General features: G+C 45.7%; 2 protein-coding genes across 3 annotated transcripts in view; one reads left to right on the forward strand and one right to left on the reverse strand.

Annotated features, from left to right (window-relative positions):
• NKIRAS2 (NFKB inhibitor interacting Ras like 2) overlaps window positions 1-22,334 on the reverse strand; it is a 29,005-nt gene extending 6,671 nt beyond the window's left edge. Inside the window, exon 1 of one of the 2 annotated variants that reach the window (XM_075176931.1) lies at window positions 22,196-22,334. In XM_075176931.1, coding sequence (XP_075033032.1) covers window positions 22,196-22,300 — 105 coding nt within the window. In that variant the 5' untranslated portion in view covers window positions 22,301-22,334. The remainder of the gene's footprint in view (window positions 1-22,195) is intronic. The other variant, XM_075176932.1, reaches the window with a different exon arrangement.
• A 106-nt stretch (window positions 22,335-22,440) lies between these two features.
• DNAJC7 (DnaJ heat shock protein family (Hsp40) member C7) overlaps window positions 22,441-26,629 on the forward strand; it is a 45,458-nt gene continuing 41,269 nt past the window's right edge. The window contains exon 1 of the mRNA XM_075176930.1: window positions 22,441-22,644. Within this exon, the coding sequence (XP_075033031.1) occupies window positions 22,571-22,644 (74 nt within the window). The 5' untranslated portion in view covers window positions 22,441-22,570. The remainder of the gene's footprint in view (window positions 22,645-26,629) is intronic.

Genomic DNA, 26,629 nt, shown 5'->3' on the forward strand with positions numbered 1-26,629 from the left:
AAATATGCGTAATATAAAATAGTCATCTCAAAATAAGCTGAAAATTACACAAATTTAACTGCAGCTATAGTTCATGTCACACAACACAATGGAAAGTGTACACTGATGCTTTTTTGCTTATATGACATACTTGCCAACTCTCCCGGAATGTCCGGGAGACTGCCGAAATTCAGGTAGGTCTCCCGGGAGAGCAGGCAAATATCCCGCAAACGGCATCTTCCTGTCAAAATGACGCGATTCGCGGTGAATCGCTTCATTTTGGCCCTGCCCCCGTGACAAAAACAGAATTTTCCAAAAGGCTGCCAGGTATGTTATATGATGATTACTTTTTAAGGCTTTATAACATAAATGAACATAAACACACCTTACTATAGAAATATACAAACTGCTTTAAAAAGATATTATATCTTAATAGTTGATTACTATATTTGACAGAGAACACACTCACCTCAGTCCCTGCTCCAATAGAGCTTACAGTCTAAATTCCCTAACACACAGACTAGAGCCAATTTTTTTTTTTATAGCAGCCAATTAGCCTACTAGTATGTTTTTGGATTGTGGGAGGAAACCGGAGTGCCCAGAGCAAACCCACAAAAACACAGGGAGAACATACAAACTCCATACAGTAAAGGGCACAGTCGGGAATCGAACTCATGACCCAGTGCTGTGAGGCAGAAGTGCTAACCACTAAGCCACGATGTTGCCAAGCAGGGCATAGAACTTGAGCTAGTAGAACATGAAGAGGGAATAGTATCAAATGGGGGTAGGATAGGGTTGATAAGAGTTGGGTTTGATTAATTGAAGGTTGAGGAAGGCAATTATCAGAGAAGCGGAGAGACGCAAGTCAGAGGCAGATCAGAGAAGGTGCAAGTGGTTGTATCTCATGACAGGGTCTTGTCTTTCAGCTATCTCCACAACCAGACTCTCTCCCAGTACTGTCGATTCCACCTTAAAAACACTGCCAGAATATGCCCTTTTTTTACTCAACATGCAACCAAAACTCTTATCCATTCTCTCATCTCCTGTATTGACTACTGCAACCTCCTGCTATCTGGTATTCCTGACACCTATACATCCACACTTCAATCCATCCTAAATGCTGCTGCAAGACTGATCTTCCTCTCTCACCGTTCCACATCTGCTGCACCATTTTGCAAATCCCTACACTGGCTCCCTGTGCCCTCCAGTATCAAATCCAAATTACTCATTCATACCTATAAAGCCTTCAACAATTCTCCCCCTTTATACATCTCAAATCTCATATCAAAATACTCTCCCTCCTACCCTCTTAAATCAACATTTGAGCTGCGCCTTGTCTCGACTTTGGTAACCACCTCTCAATTCCGTCTACAAGACTTCTCCCGTGCTGCTTGCTCCCCACTTATGGAATTCCCTACCACGCCCAATCAGGATTTCCGACAGCCTTCAAATCTTTAGACGTTCTCTAAAAACCCATCTCTTTTTAAAGCTTACCTTATCCCTGATGATACAATTCACAATAATACACCCTCACTGCTGTCCCAGTCTCAACTTTAAGCCACACTCGCTTTTGTTTCAGCTGTGCCCTCTTCCACTTAGAATGTAAGCTCTCTAATGAGCAGGGTCATCCATACCCTTTATTTTTATGTCTGCAGTTATTTTGTCTGCCTTGTATGTCCTTGTTTTATGTATGTCCTTGTTTTATGTATGTCCTGTTTACTCTACTATATGGCACTGCAGAGACTGTGGCACCTTACAAATCTACGATAATAATAATAATAATAATAGATACATGAAGGGGGGGAGTTGATGAGAGTTTTGAAGGTGAGACTCTTGAATTGACAGAAGAAGGAGGAGAGATGATGAGCTCAGTATTGGACATGATGAGCTTTAGAGGGTAAAAGTCCATTTGCAAAGGGTCGAGAAGAGAGTGAGCTGAGAGAGACTTGGTCAGGCACTTGACTTGTGCACAAGAAATCTTGAGTAAGATTCATGGAATCGAAATGTGTTGGCGGTGAGAACGGGGGATCCGTTACCCAGTGAAAATTACTCCAAAAGACTCATAGGACTGTGAGGTTGAGTTTCCGGAACCTTGACGGTTCCATCTCACAGTGATTGCGCTCCTTACCTGCCTGTTGTGTGCTGAATAGGGTAAGAGTACACCCACACAGGGATCAGAGAGAGACGTGATATTGCAATGCTTTTATCTATTTATATTTTGGTAATGAAGAATGTTTGTTCATTTTTAAGGAATCAATGATTCTTACCTTTAAATGAAATATTTTGTTTCAATCTATAATTGATAATTTAAAGGAACCACAGAAACATTCTGTATAATTGTAAATGTGAATGACTCCCATAAATATGACCTTTATAATAGAGGAAAATCGAGTTTAATTCCATATATCTAGGTCTCTTTTTTTTGGATAAGAAGAACTCTATATAAGCTTCAAATATAAATGAATTACATCTGCGAATAGGTTGAATAATTAGCACAGATTTTTCTGTTTGTTTCTTTATATGTGATACTGGAAAAAGAGGAATTCACACGCCTTTTTCAAGAAGAAAGCACACAGCATCTGAATAGAACACTGTTCATACATTATTATTATTATCATTTATTTGTTGGGCGCCACAAGGTTTCCGCAGCGCCTTACATAGTACAAACAGTAGACCATACAGGGTGAAACATTACAGAACAATAAACACAGAGTACCAATGCTTCAGAAACTCCGGGCAGACATATGGAGTAAATACGGAGCAGAAGATTCGGTATGGAGACAGGAGGGGAGAGGGGCCCTGCTCATGCGAGCTTACATCCTAAGGGAAGGTGGACAAAAAGGCACGAAAGGGAGGCAGTGATACGAGGGAGAAAAAAGGGCAGGGGGGAAAACTGCAGAGTAGATGAGGGGTTAAGTGGATGGTTGGAAGGCTTTCAGGAACAGGTGAGTTTTGAGTGCCCGTTTGAAGGAGCATAGATTGGGTGCGAGACGGGTGAAGCGAGGGAGGTCATTCCAGTGCAGGGGGATACATCTACATTGAATGTATTTTACACTTTTGTAGTATTGCATATTTTACAACAAGAGCACAGTACACTTTATTTGTTTGTTAACAAGCCACAAGTAGTTTGGAAGCAAAGGGGAGGTGAGAAATGGGACAGTAAGCTGGAGAGAAAGGTAATGGTTAGAGAAGGTTTCTTGGGGATCGAAGACATGGACAAGTTAAAGAGGTGAGCTAGGTGCAGGCAAGCATTGGGGGGAGGGTAGGGAGGGAGAAGTTGGGAAGGAAAGGGATTGAGGGGACAGGTTAAAGAAAAAGAGAAAGAGAAGAGTGTGAAGACCTCGTCTTCAGTAACATGTGTTAGAGCTCCTCCGAACCCTGCATAAGCTTTTAGAACAGAAACAGAGATTTTCACCTATAGCAGCCGCCTTTCCCGTAGAGATGGATATTCTCACAGGTACTCGGATGCCCCCAGGACTTACACTCAGAGTGTTAGGAACCACTGCAGCCAGTACAACAAAACCTGGAGTCTGCTCCGAAAGTCTGGTGTTCACTGTTGCCCCTAGTGGTGAGGACAGACTTGGCTGTAGACAAACGGAGGGTCATGAGATGTGTACCGACTGCGGAGAACCCAGGAATAGAGAGTTATGGCAGACAGCGTATCCAGAGAACAAGCCGAGGTCAGGGGTCACTTGCAGAAAGAATAGTCAAAAACACGCCAAAGGGTCAGGGTCACGAGCAGGTCAGCAGAATCCGAGGTACAGGCCAAAAGATCAGGGAAACAGGCAAGAAGGCAAAATCCAGTAAGCAGGCAAAAAGGTCACAACAGCTATCCAACAGAGACTGAGAGCAGGTCAGCACTAGTGCACAACACAGACGCTATAACTGGCAGGGAGGCCAAGCCCTGCCTGCCTTACATACTGACATGGGCCAATCAGGGCTTAGCCCTGTAAAGATTGACAGAGTGGGGCTAACCAATAGGCGATTTGATCAATTAGCCCGCAGGCTAGCACATTTAGCGCATGCGCCCGGCTGCATCACTTGCCGGGAGGCACCGCTTCATACACTCTGCGTCCGGCCGTTGCCTTGACAACGGTCGGGCCTGAGTAACAGGAAATGACGTCCTGGCCGTCTCCACGCTCTTCGGGGAAGGAAGTGAGTCGCGTCAGTGCCCGTGGCCACCGCAGCTCCTGACACAGAGTAGTTAAAGCTTATATTGAAGCGAGGGGTAGCGAGGTGTAGGAGGCTGGAGTGCAGATCTAAGAGTAAGTGTGAGGAGTAACCGGAGCCAGACCAAGAGGTTGAAGGTCAGAAGCAAACAATGAAAGGAGGCAGGGAGGCTAAAACCAACAGGGAGGCCTTTTCAACAATGTAGGACCAATCAGAAGAGGTCACACCCCCAGAACATTACAGAAGACTGCAATCATGTAACTGCAGTTTCAATCACGCACCTCCACTGCAGGTAAAATTCGGGCTAGCGCGGCGTCTCGTAACAACAGGAGAGAAGCAGAAGATAAACAACTGGGTGTAGATGGTGAGTGGACAAGAAAGTGGGGGTTTGTTGATGGATCTAGTGAGATGAGATTTCTTGACAAATGGTATTGATTGCCTTTGAAGTCATGAGCAGTGAGGAAAGAAGAGGAGGGTGATGGGAGAGGGCAGAGAAGCCAATTGACAAATGGGTGCATATTAGTGTTCTAAAGCAGGTTTGCTTAGTGAGAGGATGGCATAGTAAGAAGACAGAAAAAATTATATGTTAATATTTAATGTAGTTGCTTGTTTAAAATATAATAAGACAACACCAAGCTAGGTAAACATATTGTAAATTGCATAATAATGCTCCAATGTCCACCTTGGCTTAACAACAGAGACATTCCAAGTTACACATGTTGCAAACAAGTATGTGCCCCCTAGTGGTCAGGTGCTCCTTATGAAGGGGAACTAGCTAAATTTAGTACAAGCAGGCTGGTTCCCCTTCGTCGAAAGGACCTTTTTGCCCCCTAATCGTCAGCAGAGCTGCCACGAGGAATTCAGGGCCCCGGTACAGCAACTTCATGGGGCCCCCCTTACAGGTTAATATTCCCCACTATTACATTGCCCCACCATTACCCCACGAACAAAGTAGCACCCTTTAATTAGCCACCATCTACCTCACGCACACTACATTACCAAAAGCTGCCTGTGCCATCACACACACATTACTGTGCCCCTTCAGCATCACCACGCTGAGCATCCTTATGATCACACTGTGTCCCTTCATCACAACCAGGCTATGCCCCCTTATGTTCGCACTGCATCCTCCATGCTGCTTTTCCCCGTTCATCACACTGTGCCATGTTGCTTTTGCCCCTCTTCACACTCTGTCATGCTGCCCCCCCTTCATCACCCTGTGCCATGCTGCTCCACCCTGTGTATTTTATCTCCCCCTCCCACTTCTTCACCCCCTGTGCCTTTTATCTCTCCCCTCTCCCACTTCTTCATCCCCCTGTGCCTTTTATCTCTCCCCCCCCTTCTTCATCACCCTGTTCCTCCACTGTTTTACTTACCCCTGTAGTGCCTTCTTTCATCTTTATTTTCTTTTCTTCTCTTTTCTCTCTTCTGTGCGCCGCTCCTCACTGAATGTCGGGCGTAACGTGATGCCGTCACGCCCAGACATTCAGTGCAAGCAGAGGAGGAAAGAGGGACGCCGGCACCATGATCATGTTAGTACACATGATCGGGGCACCGGAGACACCCCCCCTCCCTGCGCAAAAAAAAAAAATTAGAAAAAAGATTAAAAAAAAATTAAGAACAAACAAAAAACACTGGAACACTCGAGAGTGAGGGCCCGGGCCCCCTGGAATGCCCGGGCCCGGGTAAATAGTACCACCCCGCCCTCTCAGTGGCCCTGGTCGTCAGGTCCTGCATATGAAAAGGATCTAGCTAACTTTAGTACAAGCAGGCTAGTTCCCCTTGGCTGAAAGGACCTTTTTGCCCCTAAAGGTCAGATGTGAAGGATATTAATGTGTAATAAGCAGTATAATGGCAAAGTCGGTGTAGTACAATTATGGGAAAATTAAGAGTGATAAATATGTTTCAATTTTTTTATATATTTTAAATAGTATGGAAGTACAGAACGGTAAAGGGTCATAAATTATGAATTTCACTGACCATAGTTGAGACTGTTCCTTGAATCCTTAAAGAGTGGTGTTGTGACGAAAGACGGACTTAATTTCACATCAAGCAGCACCACATTTTTCACATACATAGGAACTGCCATCAACTTTTTAACGCTATGGTTTGCTCCCTGGTAGTTGTGTTGTACCACGGACTATTATGGGGTAATTATTTATGACTACACCATAATGTTGTTACCAAATATGCTTGGTTTTATTATTTTTAACCAAATGCTTTATTTGAATGCACTGTATGTTGAACCAAGGTTCTTTTAAGCTGGGTACACACTACAGAATTTTACACCAACTTTTTATGCCGATCGATTTTACATACGATTGATGGTCCGATCTCTCAGTCCATGGACTGCATACACATTAGCCTTGTTTTAGACGATAAAGGGAATAACAGCCGTCCTGTTTGCGACTTTTTACAGCCATGTTGTTGTGAGCAATAATTTTAATTTCGTACACACTGAAGCATCATTTGCGGGGCATGTAACGATGTACCAAAGACATTAGCATAAAGGGGCAGAGCTTTCACTATAGTTTACACCCCAAACCGCATAAAAAGAGAAGGCAACACTGTCTTTTCATTCTTTCCTATAAAATAGAAGTTTATTACCATACATAAAATTTAGAAAAAAAAATTAACTGGTAAAGTGCTATGCAATAATTATTCCCTAATAATAAAATACCTTCGTATGTAATGGAATACTCCATTCTCTGGGGGCAACATAGCTGATTGGTCCACAGCAGAAACGAACTCCCATGTCTGAGTGCATAAAATGACAGGAGCCTGTCTGGCGCTGAGGAGCGTGAGAAGATGGCGAGTGCGGAGAAGGTGTTAGTGGGGGTTGCGGGTGAGGAGAAGGTGTCAGTGGGGGTTGCGGGTGAGGAGAAGGTGTCAGTGGGGGTTGCGGGTGAGGAGAAGGTGTCAGTGGGGGTTGCAGCTATGGAGACGGAGACTGAGTCAGAGATGGTGCTGGAAGGGCCAAAAAATGTTTAAAAAGTTAAGGTGGGGGATGGAGATACTCAAGAAGAGCAATGAGCAAATCCAGTGAGCCCAAGAGAGGTGGAGATGATGGTCAAAGTACTGGACCAGTACGACTACGACATTAAAAAGGTCAGTAGCACATGTAGTGTACCTGTTTGAAGGACTTTATTTCATTCTAGTTTCACACAAAGTAATATAAATGCCTAATTTGTAACATTGATTTTTTTTTCGTCAGAACAAAGAATTAACGGTGAGAAGGCCAGTTTAGATACCACTGTTACCACTAATGTAACACCTGTTATCAAACAAGAAAAAATTAATGTTGAAAGATATGAAAGAAGTTAGACACAAAGGTATTTTCAGTGAACATGTATAGACAACTAAATGCTTTGTTCACATACCTGTACCGTTATAATAATCAAAATGGCGCCTGTTTTCCAGAATATATGGAGGTTAATCCCGCTATTAATGCGATTGCGCCACAGGGACTAAAATATAAACTGATCTCGAGCAGTGTGCAAGGTGAGCAAATGAGAGTATTTCTGGCGTTGGATATAAATTACAGATATAGAAGTTTAATGGTAACATTTTTTACTTCCTTGTTTAGTAGGTGAAGAAATCAAAGGGAATAGAAACCCAAGCAACAACAAGAAACAAATTAAAAACCTTGAGAAAAATGTTGTTGAAATATGTATACTGTTTGCAATTGTTCTGCCACAAACCACTAGCACCTTTAAAGTGTAATACTATTATTTTCACTTGTCATATTCTGCAATAAAAAATTTTGCACTTTTTTTCCTGCAATAAAACTATTGCATGAACACTGTGTGTTTTATTCTGGGTATTTCCCAAATATTAGTTAATAAAGGTTAATATGACTTTATGGGGCGTATTCAATTGTGAGCGTTAACGCTGCAAAACGAGTGCTCGTAAAATATTACCGTTTATACGGTAATATTGCGCGCGAAAAGCGTTAATACGGTAGTTTACTCGCGGAATTTCAGCTCGCCGCTCAGGGAGCAGCGAGCTGAAATTCCGCGAGTAATTACCGTGTAAACGGTAATATTTTACGAGCGCTCGTTTTGCAGCGTTAACGCTCACAATTGAATACGCCCCTATAAGTTTAATAGTTTATAAAGGTATAAGTTTATAAAGGGTAAATATGAATAGATTCCCAACATTGATGCAAAGGGTAATAAACACACGTGCTTTATACACGTATAATGGTCTGCAGCCAGACAGGTGCAATACACATCTATACAAAACACAAGTCAGTGATGTGCGGAAACCGCACCACGTGGGACTGGAACAGGCATCACAAATTTACATACACACGCACCCAGGTTGAGGAAGTATCGGAGGATTGTCGTGGATCGGTCGGAAGTTTATACACACTACACAACGGAAACGAGATTGGAACGAAAATATTTAACGGTATGACCAACCAAATGAGGCGTTATACTGAGCTGTCTCCAGGTCTTGTGGAGCTGTGTGTCTACCAAAAGTGAAGCAACATTGACCAGGGACTACTGCTTTGCATATATATACCTCAAAGGAGAGCACCTTTATGTCTGATAAGCCTAGATGGACAGCTCCCCCCACACGAGTAGCTATGAGATTGGTATGGTATTTACATTAGGCCGTAAATGTTGCCTGTACAAGACTATAATGTGTATCATTGCTGTTAATTCCAATATATTGTTGTTGCTTTTTGGTGCTAACCTTTTATTAAAATCAACTTACATTATATATTCAATTGGATATTTATGTGGGTGATTCTGAACTTTGTGTGGCTACCGGGCATAAGTGCTGGGTGACACAGAACTGTGATTAAGAGAGAACATGAAATTAGATGCCACATGGTTGGATACAAGTATAACATAGTTTTGTATTATTTTTTCATTTGTAGTCTCCCTTTCCAACTTCAGTCCTCACTTCTCCTTTGCAAAACTCTTCTTCTACGCAATAGAAGCTTTACCTGTCGTACATGACCCTTAGCAATGGCAATTATGTTGTTATATTTCGAAATATTCTGAATGCTAGTCTCTATTTCACTCAGAATATATTCATGCTGTTGCTGTTTTTCCTAAGATCCTTAACCTACTCCGCTCTTGGATTTAGCAGACGTGCTCTGTGAGCTCTCCGCTGGGGCCTAGTATCCACGATCACTCTGGGCTCCAAAATCATTAGGAGGTGCCATGAGTCCTTCTTACCTGCTCTGAAGTACTCCTCATCGCTGCGTAATTCTTCCGTTCCTGCTGCGGATCTGTTCAGGAGACTAGGTCCTGTCTTCGGCCTTCACATCCTTACATTACGTTTGTGTCACTCACCGGAGTGTGAGTGCCTCCACTCTGGTACGTGGTTCTCCATCTTTCCCGCTCACACCTGTGTGGAACCGCGGCCGTCCGCCATCCTGTTGCACTGGGCATGCGCAGGTCCATTTAACAACTACACCTGACCACTAATGTGATTGATGGATCAATCACCCCTCCCTACTTAAGGCACCTGCAGCCTTAGGTAGTGGCCTGATCTTGAAGTGAACTGTGAACTTCTATAGGTGTGTGCAGTTTCCAAGCTGCTTCCAGCTCTACTCCTGTGTGCAGTTTCCAAACTGCATTCAGCTCTACTCCTGTGTGCAGTTTCCAAACTGCTTCCAGCTCTACTAGTGTGTGCAGTTTCCAAACTGCTTCCAGCTCTACTCGTGTGTGCAGTTTCCAAACTGCTTCCAGCTCTACTCGTGTGTGCAGTTTCCAAACTGCTTCCAGCTCTACTCGTGTGTGCAGTTTCCAAACTGCTTCCAGCTCTACTCGTGTGTAGTTTCCAAACTGCTTCCAGCTCTACTCGTGCTTCAGCTTCCACGCTGCTCCCTGCTCAACTCAGCGGCGGTTCCCATACCGCTACAACGCTTCACTTCTCAGCTGATTCCGGATCTACACAACTGGGTATGCTCTACTGACTATTGACTATTGTCTATTGCTCACATACCAGTTGTATCCATTGTTTGCTGCGCAGGGTACAAGTACCCATATAGACTGTGTTACTGCATTGCTTCATTTAGGACAAGCTTTCACTCAAGCTAGGATATCTCCTCACGCTACTACTTAGCGTTATTGTGCAAGGCATCTACTCCAGACTATTCATTGTGCCTTCCATCTCTGCCTCACAAGACATTGCTCTACTCGCGCTGTTTCCATACAGCCACAGTTTGCCTTTCAACTTCACTCTCCTGCACCTGGACAAGTCCTCATTCCTTTTCACAGCAGTGGTACAACTTGCTGCACGCAGACCACTGACTTCCCTGCTACCTACCCGCACCTGGACAAGTCCTCCTATCACAGCGGTGGTACAACTTGCTATACGCAGACCACTGACTCTCCTATTACCTACCTACACCTGGACCAGACTCCTCACCATAGCGGTGGTACAACTTGCTGAACGCAGACCACCGACTACCCTGCTTCCTACCTGCACCAGTACTATTCTTCCCATCACTGCAGTGGTACAACTTGCTGTACGCAGACCACTGACTCCTCCTCTACCTACCATCACCTATCCACGTCCACTCCTCGTGTCTACATTATCTTCAGCCTCCAGTTTACTGGTCCAAGTCGCTGGCTTTCCTCTAACCATAGCTGCAAGTCGCTGACTTCCTCAGACTATCTCTACTCTCCTGCTGTTGTGTCGCTCCAATCATTCACCTGCCTGCTTTGAGGTGCGTGCCATAACCCCGCCTCTCTAGCAGAGTTCCATCTGGTGAAACTCGGGTAAGCAACTCCTAGTGCCCGTGACAGTTTGGTTCATAAGTCATTAATGTACTATAAGTTGCTATTTGTATTTAATTTATTTTATTACCCATTTTTGCACTGTATATTTCTGCCTGGTTCAGTACACATTTATGCACCTTAAGAAACTGTTTGCTGTATATATTTACTACCCTTATTGCACTGTATATTGTACTGTCTGATACTTTCTATAGTTTTGTCACAGTACACCTAAACTCTAGTTCTTCTCATTACCATTCCTTTTCATTTCTATGCTCACCTCCATCCATCCCTTGTTGCCTCTCGTCACTTCCGCCTCTTGCTCCCTACTGCATCCCCTCACCCGAGGGTTCCTTTTAGCACAACCACCCTCTTAGCGCAACTACCATCCTTAACTCTCTCTCAATCGCCTCCTCCTTTTCACTCCCCCATTCTCACCTAACTTCCAATCCGATCCTCTCACCATGCCTCCTTGTTCACGTCGTATACTCATTCTCTCCCCCTGCCCTAGCTGGTGTCCCACACCCTGCACACCTGTAACTCCGACGAACTTATTCACATCTTCCCACTCTCCCTTGTGCCCTTTGGAACGCCAGATCCATCTCCAATAAACTGCCATTTGTTCACAATCTCATCTCCAAAGCTCTTAACCTCCTTCCCCTTACCGAAACGTGGCTCTCCTCCTCACAGCTTTCCCTGCTGCTCTTTACTATGGGATCTTTCCTTCACCATCAGTCCTGGCGACCATCCTGGGGGTGGTGTGGGCTTCCTCCTTTACCTTATGTGTACCTTCAGTGTCATCCCTCCTGAGCCTTCCCTTACATTCTCCTCCTTTGAGGTCCACTCCATCCACCTTTTAAATCCTTTTCATCTCCTTGTCGCAGTCATTTACCTCCCCCCTGGCCCCACTTCCCTATTCCTCGATAACTTTGCAGCTTGGCTCCCCCACTACCTCTCATCTGATCTCCCCTCCATCATGGGCAACTTCAACATCCCCATTGCGAACCTCACTGGCTCAGGTTCCAATAAATTTCTTGCTCTTTCCTCTTTTTTGGTCTATCACAATGGGCCTCCTCCCCCACCCACCATTTTGACCATGCTATTGACCTTGTCTTTACCCACCTTTGCACTCTGACATATCTCAATTCCCCCTCTCTGACCATCTCCTCTCCTTCTCCCCCATCTTCCAAACACACTCTTGACCCTGCTGTCTTTTCTTTCTCCCTTGAAACTTTTCTCTCCTCCCTTAGACATTCAGACCTGTCCCAACCTGGCAACCTCCCTCTACAACCATACCCTCTCTTCTGCCCTTGACTCTGCCTGCCCCACCGCTACTGTCTCCCTTCGTCATTCCAACCCCCAAACTTGGCACTCTAAATTCACTTATTTCCTCAAATTATGTTCACAGACAGCTGAATGCCGCTGGAGAAAATCTCGCACCCAGGCTAATTTTCTTCACTTCAAGTTCATCCTCTCATCCTACAGCTCTGCCATCTCCTTAGCCAAACAATCCTACTTTAAATATCTCATTATTTTCCAGTCATCCAACCCCCACCACCTCTTCGGTACTTTCAATTCCTTATTTTCCCCTCGCCATCCTATCCTCCATTTCAGCCTCTGGCTTCGCTACATTATTCTCTGCCAGAATCGACTTCATTAGAACGGAAATCTAATTTTTCACCCCCCCCCACCAACTTTCATTACATGTCCTCCTTCCTGCCCACCTCGAGTGAGGAGATCTATTCTTTTTATCGATCCGCTCAGCTTTTCACCTGTCTTCTTAATCTCATCCCCTCAGATCCCTCTCGCCCACTGCCTGCTCCCACCTAGCCCACATCTGTTATTCCTCTAACCTACAATTTTCCCTTCATCTCTAAACTACTCGGTTAGTCTATAGTCGTCTTATTAACCACCTCTTCGACAACTCCCACCTCGCCCCCTCCACTGATACCGCCCTAGCTAAAGTCACTAATGACCTTATCTGAAAAAATTCAAAGGCCAGTACTCCCTTCTCATCCTCTTTGATCTTTCTGTAACCTTCGAACAGTCGATCACCCTCTCCTGCTTTACACCCTTTGCTCTTTTGGCCTCTTACACTGTCCTTTCTTGGTAAACTTCCTAGATTGTACTTCCTGTTCCTGTTCAGGGCAGACGTGCCCTGCGAGCTCTCCGTTGGAGCCCAGCTTGTCTTCACTTCTGGGCCCGAATTATGCCTCTGGAGACGCCTTCCTCTCTGCCTACCACGGCTACTCGTCTGCCATTCCATGGGTGACATTTGTGATGTGATCCTCCTCTGGATGCTCCGTCCATCGGCCGCCGCCGCCCACTACAGCCCCCGGCTCGGGCCTACTCTATGGGCGATCCTCTCACCTCTTCTCCTGCCGCCCATCGTCCTCCAGCCTGCTTTCCAGTGTTCTGCCGCTGCCTGCTGATCGGATCCTAACGACGCTGAGTAACGCTGCCACTCCAAGATGCGGATTGGGTCTCTCCTCCTCAAGCTGCAACTTGTTCCTGCTGTGTCCCCCTCCAATGGCCTGCTGCCTCCGTTGTCTCCTGCTCTGGTGTCCTGATTCGATGCCCTGCTCCAGCGCCTGACTCTGCAGCTCCCCGTCATTCCAGCTCCTGATGCTGCACCTCCTCCGCCCAGCCTCCGTTACTTTAGGCCGCGGCTCGGGCCTGCTGTCCTCCGCTGCCTCCATTCACTCCGTGGCCATGTGTCTCTCCCTGCTGCTGCTGCCTGGCCCCATGGATGCCCAGGGATAGCGGATGAATAGTGATCCCCCTCTGCCTCCTCTCCTAGCCTATATATTGTGGGCTCCATCTGCCCCATTCCTCTCCACCCCAGTATTTACCTGGTCGCTTTCACGGCTTCCTATCTGCTACCTCACCACCATCCGACCCACCTCCCCCACTGGATAGAGTCCCTTATTTTCTGCTCCCCTCTGGATATTCTCACCCATCCTCCCTGCCACCCTCACTCCTCTGGACCATATTTTACCCCTGTGCCTGCTACATAGGACTCTCCCTCGACCCCTGGACTCAAAATTCACCCCTCCCTGCACCCTCTGGAACTTTTCCCATGGACTCACCTGTGTTCCTGCTCTCCACCCTGAGGGCACCAGCTCCTGTGGACTCTCCTGCTCTGGACTACTAGTGATCAATCACCACCTGCACCTAGTGTGCCCCGTCCTCTTTTGCTTTAGCGATACCTAATTGTAACTGTTTTTGCCTGCAACTTTTTCTCCTTATTTTATTACTGTTACTCATTTTATTACTGTTACTTTTATTACTTTTATTCATTGTATTACCAGCGTGCTGCGCGACCGCTTGTCTATTGTAGTCCTCACCACTGCCTCTCCACCCCTCCTGCTTCTTCTACCTTTTTCTCTCCCCCTCCACCATCCACGGTCTCCAGTCTCTCACCATGCCTCCGCGCTCCTGTCCTATTCCCATCCTCTCATCTAGCCTCCCTCCCCGTCCCTACCTTAATGTTCCCCCTCGCTCCATCAACCCTGCCAATCTCCTCCACATCACTCCTCTTCCCTCCCTCCCGTTCTCCTGTGCCCTCTGGAACTCTAGATCTATCCGCAACAAACTGCCGGCCATCCAGGACCTCTATATCTCCAACTCTTTTAACCTCCTTGCCATCACCGAAACCTGGCTCTCCTCAGCCGACACTGCTTCCCCCGCCGCTCTCTCCCATGGTGGCCTTTCATTCACCCACTCCACCAGACCGGATGACCGTCCAGGTGGGGGAGTGGGTATCCTCCTTTCCCCTAACTGCACCTTTCGGGTCATTCCCTCTGAACCTTCCCTCTCTTTCTCCTCCTTTGAAGTCCATTCCATCCGCCTCTTCTCCCCCATTCACCTCCGTGTCTCAGTCATATACCGCCCCCCTGGCCCCACTTCCCTCTTTCTCGACAACTTTGCTGCCTGGCTTCCCCACTACCTCTCTTCTGACCTCCCCTCCATCATACTTGGAGACTTTAACATCCCTATTGATCTCCCCTCTGACCCTGCCTCCATTAAACTTCTCGCCCTTTCTTCCTCCCTTGGCCTCACGCAGTGGACCTCTTCCCCCACCCACTGCCTTGGTCACTCCCTTGACCTTGTTTTCTCTCATCTATGTGATCTCTCTGACTTCTCCAACTCTCCCTTCCCACTCTCTGACCACCATCTACTCTCCTTCAATCTGTCCTCTTCCCCTGCTTCCCCCCTCCCTAAAACTACCCTCACTAGGCGTAATCTTGCTGCTGTTGACCCTACTTCCTTTTCCTCCTCTCTTGAAACTCTGCTATCCCCTCTTTCCTCCCTGGTCTGCCCTGATGCCACTTCTCTTTACAACCACTCTCTCACCACTGCCTTGGACGCTGTTGCCCCTGCCACCTCTGTCTGCCGCCGCCGCTTAATTCCCCAACCCTGGCACTCTAATTCCACCCGCTTCCTCCAGAAGTGCACTCGTGCTGCTGAACGCCTTTGGAGGAAATCTCGCTCCCTGGCTGACTTCCTCCACTTCAAGTTTATCCTCTCCTCCTACTGCTCCGCCCTCTCCCTCTCTAAACAATCTTTCTTTAAATCCCTCATTTCTTCTCAGTCCTCTAATCCCCGCCGCCTCTTTGCCACATTCACCTCTCTCCTCACCCCTCCCCCTCCTCCTATCCCACTCTCCCTCTCTGCTACAGATTTTGCCTCATTTTTCTCCTCCAAAATTGAGTCTATCCGACTTGATATATCCTCATCCCCTTCCTCTCCGGCCCCTCTCTTTGCTCCTCCCTCTCCCCTTATCCCTCCCTGGGACTCCTTCCGCCCTACTACGGACGATGAAGTCCACTCCCTCATTCTTTCTTCTCCCCCTTCTACCTGTCACCTGGATCCAATCCCCTCTCACCTTCTTCGCTCCTTCTCCCCCACCGTCTGCACTTACTTAGCTCACCTCTTCAACCTGTCTCTCTCCACTGGTACTGTCCCCTCCTCCTTCAAACATGCCCTCATCTCTCCTATTCTAAAAAAACCTAATCTCGATCCCACCACACTCGCCAACTACCGCCACATTTCTCTTCTCCCCTACGCCTCTAAACTTCTCGAGCGTATTGTTTGCAATCGGCTCACCTGTCACCTCTCTGACAATTCCCTCCTTGACCCTCTTCAATCTGGCTTCCGCCCCCTCCACTCTACTGAAACTGCCCTGACCAATGTAACTAATGATCTCCTCTCTGCTAAATCCAGGGGTCACTTCTCCCTGCTCATCCTCCTGGACCTATCCGCAGCCTTTGACACCGTGGACCACCCCCTCCTCTTGCAGACACTTCACTCTCTCGGTCTCTCTGGCTCTGTCCTTACATGGTTCACCTCCTATCTCGCCAACCGCTCTTTCTCTGTATCTATGTCCGGTTCATCCTCCCCTCCCTGTAGGAGTCCCTCAGGGATCTGTTCTTGGCCCTCTACTCTTCTCACTCTATACTTCCTCTCTTGGTGCTCTCATCACCTCATTCGGCCTTCAGTATCACCTATACGCCGATGGTATTCAACTTTACATCTCTTCTCCTGATCTTTCCCCTCCCCTCCTCTCTCGTGTATCTGACTGCCTCTCTGCCATCTCCTCTTGGATGTCCTCTCGCTTTCTCAAAATTAACATTGAAAAAACTGAACTTATTGTTTTCCCTCCGTCCAAGTCCTTATCCCATCGGGATCTCTCCATCACTATTAACAACTCCATTTCCTCCGTTCCCCAACTACGCTGCCTGGACGTTACCCTCGACTCCTCCCTCTCTTTTACCCCCCACATTCAATCTCTTGCGCAATCCTGTCGCTTTCAACTTCGTAACATTGCCCGCATCCGGCCCTTCCTATCTAATGAAGCAACCAAAACTATTATCCACGCGCTCATCATTTCCCGGCTGGACTATTGCAATCTTCTCCTCACCGGCCTCCCCCGCTCTCGCCTTGCCCCCCTTCGTTCTATACTTAATGCGGCGGCGAGGCTTATCTTCCTTTCTCGCCGCTCCTCTTCTGCCTCCCCTCTCTGCCTTGCCCTTCACTGGCTCCCCTTCCCCTATCGAATTCTTTTCAAACTTCTTACCCTCACCTACAAGGCCCTCTCCCAGTCTACTGCCCCTTACATCTCCAATCTCCTCTCCATCCACACTCCCGCCCGTTCCCTGCGCTCGGCCAATGACTGTCGCCTCTCCTCCACTCTAATAACCTCATCCCACTCCAGAATTCAAGACTTCTCCCGAGCTGCCCCCTTGCACTGGAATGACCTCCCTCGCTCCATCCGTCTATCCCCTAACTTGTGCTCCTTCAAACGGGCACTCAAAACTCATCTCTTCCTCAAGGCTTACCAGCCCTCCACTTAACCCTCTTTCCATGCTCGCTCTCATCTCCTAGATCCTCCTTTGAAAAGGGTGCGCTTGCTCCCCTCCTCTGACTCCCTCTGTGCCAATTGTCTGTTGCCCTCCCTTTAGGATGTAAGCTCTAATGAGCAGGGCCCTTCTCCCTCCTGTCTCTCTACCTTCTCTTCTGCTCCAACCTCAATATTCTTGATTTTCCTGGAGCATCTAAAGTCTCGGTATTACTCGTTTATTGTTCTGTACTGTTATTCCCTGTACTGTCCATTGTTTGTACTGTGTTCGGCGCTGCGGAAACCTTGTGGCGCCTTATAAATAAATAATAATAATAATATCTCTAACCACTCCCTCTCTGTCTCCTCTTCCCCACTTACCGTAAGAGTCCCTTAGGGCTCCGTCCTTGGACATCTGCTCTTTTCTTTGTACACTTCTTCACTGGGTGATCTTATCAGCACCTTCGGCCTCCAGTACAACCTCTATGCTGATGACACCCAGATCTATCTCTCTGTCCTCTCCCCTTTCAACATCAACAAGGTATCCTGCTGTCTCTCTGTCATTTATTCCTGGATGTCTCAACATTTCCTCAAACTCAATATGGCCAAATCCAAATTCATTACCTTCCCCTCCCTCTAGAGACTCCTCCCCTCCCCATCACCATTAGTTCTACCTCTCACTATCTCCAGTCCGGATAAATGCAACCTCCTTCTCACTGGCCTCCCCCGCTACCGTCTCACTCGACTTCAGTCCATACTGAAAACTGCAGCCCGACTTATCTTCCTTTCCCGCCAATCCTCATCTGACTCCCCTCTCTCTCTCAAGCTCTACACTGGCTCCCCCTTTTCTTCAGAATCCTCTTCAAACTCTTCACCAACAAAGCCCTCTCTAATGCCACCACTACTTATCTCTCAACTTCATCTCCACTCATAATGCCTCTGGCCCTCTACGGTCTTCCAACGACCACCTCTCACTCCCGCATTCAAGATTTCTCCTGTGCTGCTCCCCTTCTCTGGAACGATCTACCCTATTCTATCAGGCTCTCGCCCAATCTGCCTTACTTCAGACGCTCCCTCAAAACTCATCTGTTCAGATTAGCCTATCCTTCCTCCATCTAACCCTCTTCACTATGCCTCTACACTTACCATACTCTACCTCCCTTCTTGCGTTCATCTCTTCCCCTAGAGTTCTCGTCCCCTCACCCTATCTTCCCTCTCTGTGTCTCTGGTCAGTCTCCCACTTCCCCTTACTCTCCCTTGAGCAGAACCCTCTATCCTCATGTCTTCTTTCTCCTGTTTACCTCTGCCCCCAGCTCCCCACACTCTTTTCTCCTCTTTGCTACTCGTCTCCTGCTGCTGTCTCTCCTCTTCTCCCGTGCCTCTGCTTCTCCACCTCCGCCCGATTCTGCTAGTGGTACCCACACTTATGGGCTCAGGCTCAGTCTCCTTTCTGCAATCCTCTCCCACTCTTTCTGTGCACTGGTAGTCACTTACCTCTTTGCCTTTGCACGTGCTCTCTGTTGAGTTTGTAATTTTTGTACTTATTGCATCTTGTAATGCCTGTATGCCGTGTACTGTTAACCTGTACTGTTGTTCCTTGCTCTATGTACAGCAATGCGGACCCTTTGTGGCGTCTCATAAATAAACAATAATAAAATAATAATGAACACTTTACAAATAAGTATTTAGTTAAAATGAATTTAAATGAATAAATACCAGGCCAAACATTTTATAACAAAATTGTATATTTTCAAATCATCAAACAGACCAAACTATACAATTATATTTAGAACAAAATAAACAAACTACAGGGGCTTCCAAATGTATTCATCCCCCTAAAAAGTCAACAGTTTTGTCAGTATTACAAATGACATTTAGTCAGATATGGGCATCTTGCCATGCATTGTATCACTGCATGTAATATTTACCTGTTTTTCAGGTATGGACAACTTGGCATATGTTGTGTCACTGCATGTAATATTTATTATTTTTATTTATAAGGCGCCAGATTCCTTAGCGCCAGATACAGAAGCAAGTAAAAAATAGATGAGGTAATACATATAAGTAGCACAGATGAGTGTGAGTAATGCTATGGAGACTCACACAGAGTGCAGCAAAAGACGTGACGGAACGTATGAGGGAGTCAGACGTGGGACAATAGGTTAAGAGGACCCTGCCCACGAGAGCTTACATTCTAGAGGGAGGGGTGGTAAGAGACAGTAGTACCAAGTGGGAGAAAATGGAGATGGCAGGCGAGGAAAAGGAGGTGATGATAGAATAGTTAGGAGGTGGTAGGATAGGCGAGCTTGAAAAGGTGAGTTTTGAGTGAGCGTTTGAAGGACTGAAGGTTGGGGGAGAGTTAAGTGAGACGGGGTAGGGAGTTCCAAAGATTAGGGGCAGCACAGCATGGGAAGAGGTAATGAGAGGTGAATTGAGGAGAAGGTCAGAGGCAGAGCGGAGTGGCCAGGTAGGTATGTACCTCGAGACAAGATCAGAGATGTAAGGGGAGAAGCGTTGGTAAGGGATTTTTACATGTGGGTAAGGACCTTGAACTGAATTCTGAAATGGATAGGGAGACAATGAAGGGATTTACACAGAGGAGAAGCTGAAGAGGTGCAGTGGGAGAGGAAGATGAGCCTAGCAGCAACATGCTGTATGGTTTGAAGGTCAGAAATGTGAGTCAGGAAGGCCAGTGAGAAGGAGGTTGCAATAGTTGAGACGAGAAATGATGAATGAATGGACCAGGATTTTGGTTGCTTCCTGAGAGAGGAAGTGACTTTGGTAATGTTACGGAGGAGGAAGTGGCAGGATTTGGTGAGGGACTGGATATGAGGGGTAAAAGCTAAGGGCTGAGTCAAGGGTGATTTCAAGGCAGTGGGCGACAGGAGAAAGTGATGTCAACCAAGAGGAAAATATTGGGAGGGATAGCAACATTGGCAGAAAGAAAGATGATAATCTCGGATTTGGAGATGTTGAGGTTTAGGAAGCACTGTGATATCCAGGTAGTGACAGCAGAGAGACACCTAGATACCTGGATTAAGAAGGCGGGAGAGAGGTCAGGGGAGAAAAGATAGATTTGCATGTCATCAGTATATAGGTGGTATTGGAGGCCAAATAATTGAATGAGTTCACCGAGAGAGGAGGTGTAGAGAGAGAAGAGCAGAGAACCAAGGACAGAGCCTTGTGGGACTCCAATAGAAAGGGGAAGAGGGGTAGAGAAAGAGTCAGAAGCAGACACGATAAAAGAGCGACCAGAGAGGTAGGAGGCAAACCAGGAGAGAGCTGTTTCGCGAAGATCTATGGAGTGAAGGGTGGTGAGGAAAAGAGAATGATTGCTGCTTTTGACACAGTTAAAGAGGAAGAGGAGTAGGAGAAGAGAGAAGTGACCTTTGGACTTTGCTGAGAGTAAATCATTTGTTACTTTTGTGGGTGCAGTTTCAGTTGAGCAAAGGGGACAGAAGCCAGACTGGAGAGGGTCAAAAAGAGAGTGGGTCAGACGATTGAAGAAATGTAGTTTGAGAATTTTAAAAGCAAAGGGAAACACAGACATGGGGAGATAGTTGGAGAGAGAGGATGGGTCAAGGGAGGGTTTCTTGAGAATAGGAGAGATGAGAGCATGCTTGAAGACTGATGGGAAGATACCAGTGGAGAGAGAGACATTAAAGAGGTGAGCAAGGTGACAACAGGCATTGGAAGAGAGGGAGCAGAGGAACTTGCAGGGGACAGGATCGAGAGGACAGATTGTAGAAGAAGAGGAGGAGAGAAGAGAGAGGATCTCAGGCACAGTTACAGGAGATAAGGAGCCAAGGGTGGCAGAGTGAGTGATAGGACAGGTGGGGGGGAGGAAAGTCTAACGAGAACTGATATAATTTGTGGATAGAGTCAATTTTGCCTTTAAAGCAGGTGGCAAACAAAAGCGGCGATTGACGATGGAGAAGGAGGTGGGGGAGGACACAGTAGAGAATTAATGGTAGCAAAGAGGCGTCGGGGTTTATTGGACAAGGAGGAAACGAGGGATGTGAAATAGGTTTGTTTGGCAAGAGAGGGCAGAATAGTAGAAGTCAGCAATGGAGCGGGACTTACTCCATTGGCGTTCAGAGGAATGGGAGCACTTTTCGAGGAGACGAGTAAAAAGGGAGTGCCAACTTGGCATGTGTTGTATCTTGACATGCTATATTTATCTGTTTTTCTGGGGTGGGCAACTTGGCATGTGTTGTATCATTGCAAGTAATATTTAATTATGTCAATACTAACCTGACAAGTGTCCCCCTCACATGCTCCTCCCTACACACCAGTGTTCCCCAGACATGCCCCCCCTGCACACCAGCGTTCTCCTCACATGCTCCTCCTGCACACCAGCGTTCTCCTCGCATGCTCCTTCTGCACACCAGCGTTCTCCTCGCATGCTCCTTCTGCACACCAGCGTTCTCCTCGCATGCTCCCCCTGCACACCAGCGTTCCCCTCACATGCCCCGCCACACCAGTGTTCCGCTCACAGCCCCCCTACATACCAGCGTTCCCCTCACATGCTCCCCCTACATACCAGCGTTCCCCTCACATGCTCCCCTGCACACCAGTGTTCCACTCACATGCATATCCTTGCGTCTCCCACCCATTATATATCCTCATGTCTCTCCCCGTTATCCATCCTCGTGTCCTCACCCAGGATATGTATCCTCATGCCCCCCCCCCATTATGTGGCCGTGTCTCCCCATTATCTATCCTCATGTCTCCCCCCACTCGTTATGTATCCTCATGCCCCCCCTTCGATATTTATCCTCATGTCTCCCCCCTCATTATGTATCCTCATGTCTCCCCCACCCCTTATTATGTATCCTCGTGTCTCCCCACCATTATGTAGTCTCATGATGCATTTTAATCGGTTGTGTGGCGTCAATGAAACAGATACTTACAAACCTAAAGAAAGCAAGTACTTGAATAAGAGTTAGTAGAACTATGTGCACACCTTGCCAGCCAGAGAACCACGAGGGAGCACTACTTGGTGCTTAGACGCTTTCTTCTGATGTTTAGGCTGTTTTGGAAGTCTCCCCACTGTCTGTGAGCTGCTCATTGACACCGCCCCGTATGAACGTCATAGGGTCCTTGCGGCAAAGGATAACTAGCTGCTGCCCTGTCTCCATAGCAACAGTACTTCCGGTCGTTTTACGTCTAGTGATGTAAATGCCCTTTTCCAATATGGTCGCTTATGTAATTCCGGGTCGGCCATCGTAGTGCCCAATCTCGGCTCTGTGGTAGTTGTCGGGTTACACTGGCATTTGTGGTGGCTTGGATTACCCGGAAGTCGCGTCTCTTTCTCCTTCCCTTGTAAGCCGGTGGTAAGATGGCGGCAACCGTGGACTGCGATGTGATGATGGCACCAGTGGAACCGGAGAGAAGCGCGGATGAGCTGGAGAGGTATATGGGACAGTGGTTGTGTGCACACCGAGGGACAGCGGGAGAAGTGGATTGGTTTAATCACATGTGATGGGGTTATTTCTGGAGAAAGGGGGAGGATGACATGATAGCTTGAGGCCTGACTAAAGTCTATCACCCACGATGTGACATTTACCAGTGACCACTGCCAGTCCAGATCCCTGATGTCTCATGTCATGCTTGCCTCCAATACATACAATTACAGGTTTATTCTAATGCAGGGCTGATATTGCAATAGGTTCATTCTGTTGTAATATTGGAAGCTGGCAGCTACGTCTGTAAACAACATGGGTAAAATATATAGTTTGTTGACGTCACGTTGAAATTATTAATGTTATTAGTCAAATACATGCTGTATGCTAATATATATATATATATATATATATATATATATATATATATATGAGAGAGAGAATCTCCTATAGATCGTTAGAAGTTCCGATAGCTTCACTTCAGTCTTCATTTGGAAGGCTTGTCTTTTATAGGGAATAGTGCCCCTGGAAATTATTACAAGTCCCCTTGGATTTCCATAAACTGTTAAAGAGCTTTCATCATATACTTATATGGTTGCACAAAACTCTTCAGCGCTAGAGAGTCTGTATAATAGATCATACAAACATGACACAGAACAAGGACATATAAAGGTGGTGAATACATGAGTGGGTAGATAGTGCCCTGCTCGTGAGAGCTTACAATCAAGAGGGACATAATATTATTCTGAGACTTTAGGCGCTAAAGGGACAAGATGGTAGTGGCAGAGGGAGTAGTATTAGGTGGAGGTAGGATAGGCTAGTGCAGAGGTGGGTTTTGAGAGATTGCTTGAAAGAGTGAAGACTGGAGAAGAGTCTGGTAAAGCAGCATAAAGAGTTCCATCAGAGAGGTGCAGCACAGGAGAATGCTTGGAGATGATGGTACAGATCAGATATAAGAGGTGTATAGTATCCTGTGACAAGGACGGAGATGAGGCGTGAAGGTGAGCAGCTTGAATTGGATTCTGGAGGTTATGGGAAGCCAGTGTAGGTATTTGTAGAGTGGTGCTAGAGTGTGCAAAAGAGGTCTTGTTGTGACATCTAGGAGGGTTGGAGTAGGGAGAAGGCCAGATAGTAGAAGGTTGTAGTTGTCATGGCAGTAGATGATGATAGAATGGATAAGGATTATGCTAATGTCCTGAATTGAAAAAAGGAGAGTACACTGGTAGGTAGAAGACAAGATGGTGGAAAGGACAGGATGTGTAAAGGATGAAACCAATGCAGTAGGCAATTGTGGATTGTTGTGACACTGGTTGGGAGGAAGATGATGAACTGAGTTTTGGACATGTTGAGCTTTAAGTAGCATTGGGACATGCTAGTAGAGCTGGCAGAGAGGCACTTGAATACATGGGATAAAAGGAAAGGAGGTAGATTAGGGTGTTGTCTGCATAGAGGTGATCAGTGAGGAAAAAGTAGTGTATTTCACCAAACCTCATTCATTTATATAGTTGTGGAAAATACAAGAACAATCATTGAAACAGATCAGTACCTTGCTTTCTTTGAATTCTTTCATAAATTTAAACCAGCCAGTTATGTGTGTAAGTGCATTTTAATGGTCATGTATACCAATAGTGAAGGGTTTTCTGTTTTAAGTATATAACAATTCTCTCAATCGGTACCAAACATTTGATCACCATCATATGTTGACATGCCTGTTGAGAAATTGCAAAACTAAATGGTAATGTTTTGCTATAAATGAGATAAATTCCATCAGCAATCCACTTTCAGAAGTCTTTTATTGACATGTCAGTTTGATGTAGTATGCCTCCATATGGAGCTCTAGAGTTTTCTCTAAACAGTAGTGATTTCCTGTTTTATAAAACAAATATATTCTCTATCTCGCGTATCTAATCAAGATATTTGTGAACTTTAGTTACGTTTTCACTTAAATGCAATGAGATATGCATTTTGTATTTACAAAATTGTCATGCCACTTGTCTTCTGGCAACAATTATTCATGATCAAATGTTTAAACATTCTGGATTTTTTCTGTAAAGTTGCATTAGTGAGTTGTCCGTATTATGAAATGCTATCTGCTTTCAGTGCCTGCAGCTTGCCAATGTGTTAACTTAATATTAGTCCAAAAGTTCTACATACAACCCACTTTTTAAGCGTGTTTAGAGGGATCAGTCATTTTGATATATGATTTTGTTCAGAGCCCATTCACAAATACTTTAATGTCCCTTGTCAGAGATGGTAGGGTTCCATGTGCCAAACATGTCACGTTGATATGGTCATACGGAACACGTGTTACTGACTTACCTAGTTGCGGTTGTTTGAGATTTCAGTGATTTTATTTTGTTTTGTTTTTTGTTGTTTGAGGGGTGCACATTATAAAACAATTTTTTTTATTTTTTTTTGTAAACTGGCTTCATTATTTTGACTAGCAACAAATTGGGATTGGCTTGCCATTTTGTGGCTGGATAGAGCTATCAAACACTATCAATAGAAAGGAAGTTAAATCATATTTGGCCATTATGCACTGTGTGCAGTGATCAGAATATTAGACATCAAGTGCAATGGTCCCTGGTCCCCCAAGCTATTCAGATAGGGGGAAAGCATCTTTCTTTCATTTTTTTTATTTATGACATGTTCTTAAAAAATCTTGTTCAATTTGTGCATTGAAAGAACCATTGCACATATGTCAACAGATTTCATAGTCAATATTCTATTTCTTGTTATGTTTGTTACCATTGCTTGCTATGAACGTATCCTGTTGTGCCTTTTTGCCATGCCATTTATTTTTGGTAGTATTATTAATTGTTGTTATTGATTTGCACCACAGTGTTTTTCAATACTGCATAGTGGGTTAAACTGGGCATACATAAAACTGCAGCATGGAAGGTAGATAAAAGTGCAGGCATGAAGTCAATCATGAGAGAGCTTACAATGTATTCGGCAAGGGCAGAGCAGACTTGAGAAGTGATTGTGGCTCACAGTGGAGACAAGGAGTGAGTTAATTTAAATGTGGTACTGGGGGCTTAATGAGTGACTTCGCTGATCAAGAGAAGAGATGTTCAATGACAAAGGAAGAGGGCCGAGAACAGAGCCCTTGTGTTACCCCAACAGCTTGTGGGAGTGGTTGGGAGGATGTGCCTAAGGTAGAGACATTAAAGAAGAAGTAGGAAGTGAACCAGGAAAGTACTGTTTTACAAACCAATGGAGTGAAGGGTGTGCAGGAGAAGTGTGATTAAGTGTCAGCAGCAGCAGAGAGGATTAGAAAGTTGACTATGGTGAACATACATCTCTTATATATTAATATATCTTAGACATTTGATTTTGAACTGTAAGCTTGCGAGCAGGGCCCTCTTGGCCCAGGGACATCTCTGTATGTATTTATTACCTAGTATTGTTTTATTACTGTTCGTTCCCAATTGTAAAGCACTACGTAATCTGCTGGCGCTATATAAATAAATGATGTGTTTTTATGTTTATTTTGGAAAGGGAGTCTTATTTATATTATGTAATGTCCATTGGAAAGATATGCTATTGAAGGACTAATCCTAGAGAGTAAAGTATTTAGTGTAACTGAGCTGCTAGTTATTTATATATGCAAATGATGGAGGAACTTGGTAGAACCAAAAATATGACCGCTTATGCAGAGGTTTTTTTTTCTTTTTGACTTTACACCTTAGACCTCTTGTCTGTACCCTGGAACATTGCAGGGAGCCAATCACACCATCAGGAGCAGTCCAGCTTTGGGTTTTGAGTGCAGTGGTTTTATAAATGAAGCAAAACTGCCCATGCATGCTTTGTTTTTACTTGCGTTTCTCATGTGTCTAATGTGTTGTTGATTGAATTAAAAAAAAAAAAATGACAATGATCCCACAAGTCACTGTATGAAACTAAACGAGACCTGAAATCTGCACTTTAGGCATTGACTGTTATAAATTATTTATGCATCTTATATCCAGGTCAACTAGTAAGATTAATATGTA

The sequence above is a fragment of the Mixophyes fleayi genome, chromosome 6, assembly GCF_038048845.1.
Source record: "Mixophyes fleayi isolate aMixFle1 chromosome 6, aMixFle1.hap1, whole genome shotgun sequence".
In the NCBI taxonomy this organism is placed as follows: domain Eukaryota; kingdom Metazoa; phylum Chordata; class Amphibia; order Anura; family Limnodynastidae; genus Mixophyes; species Mixophyes fleayi.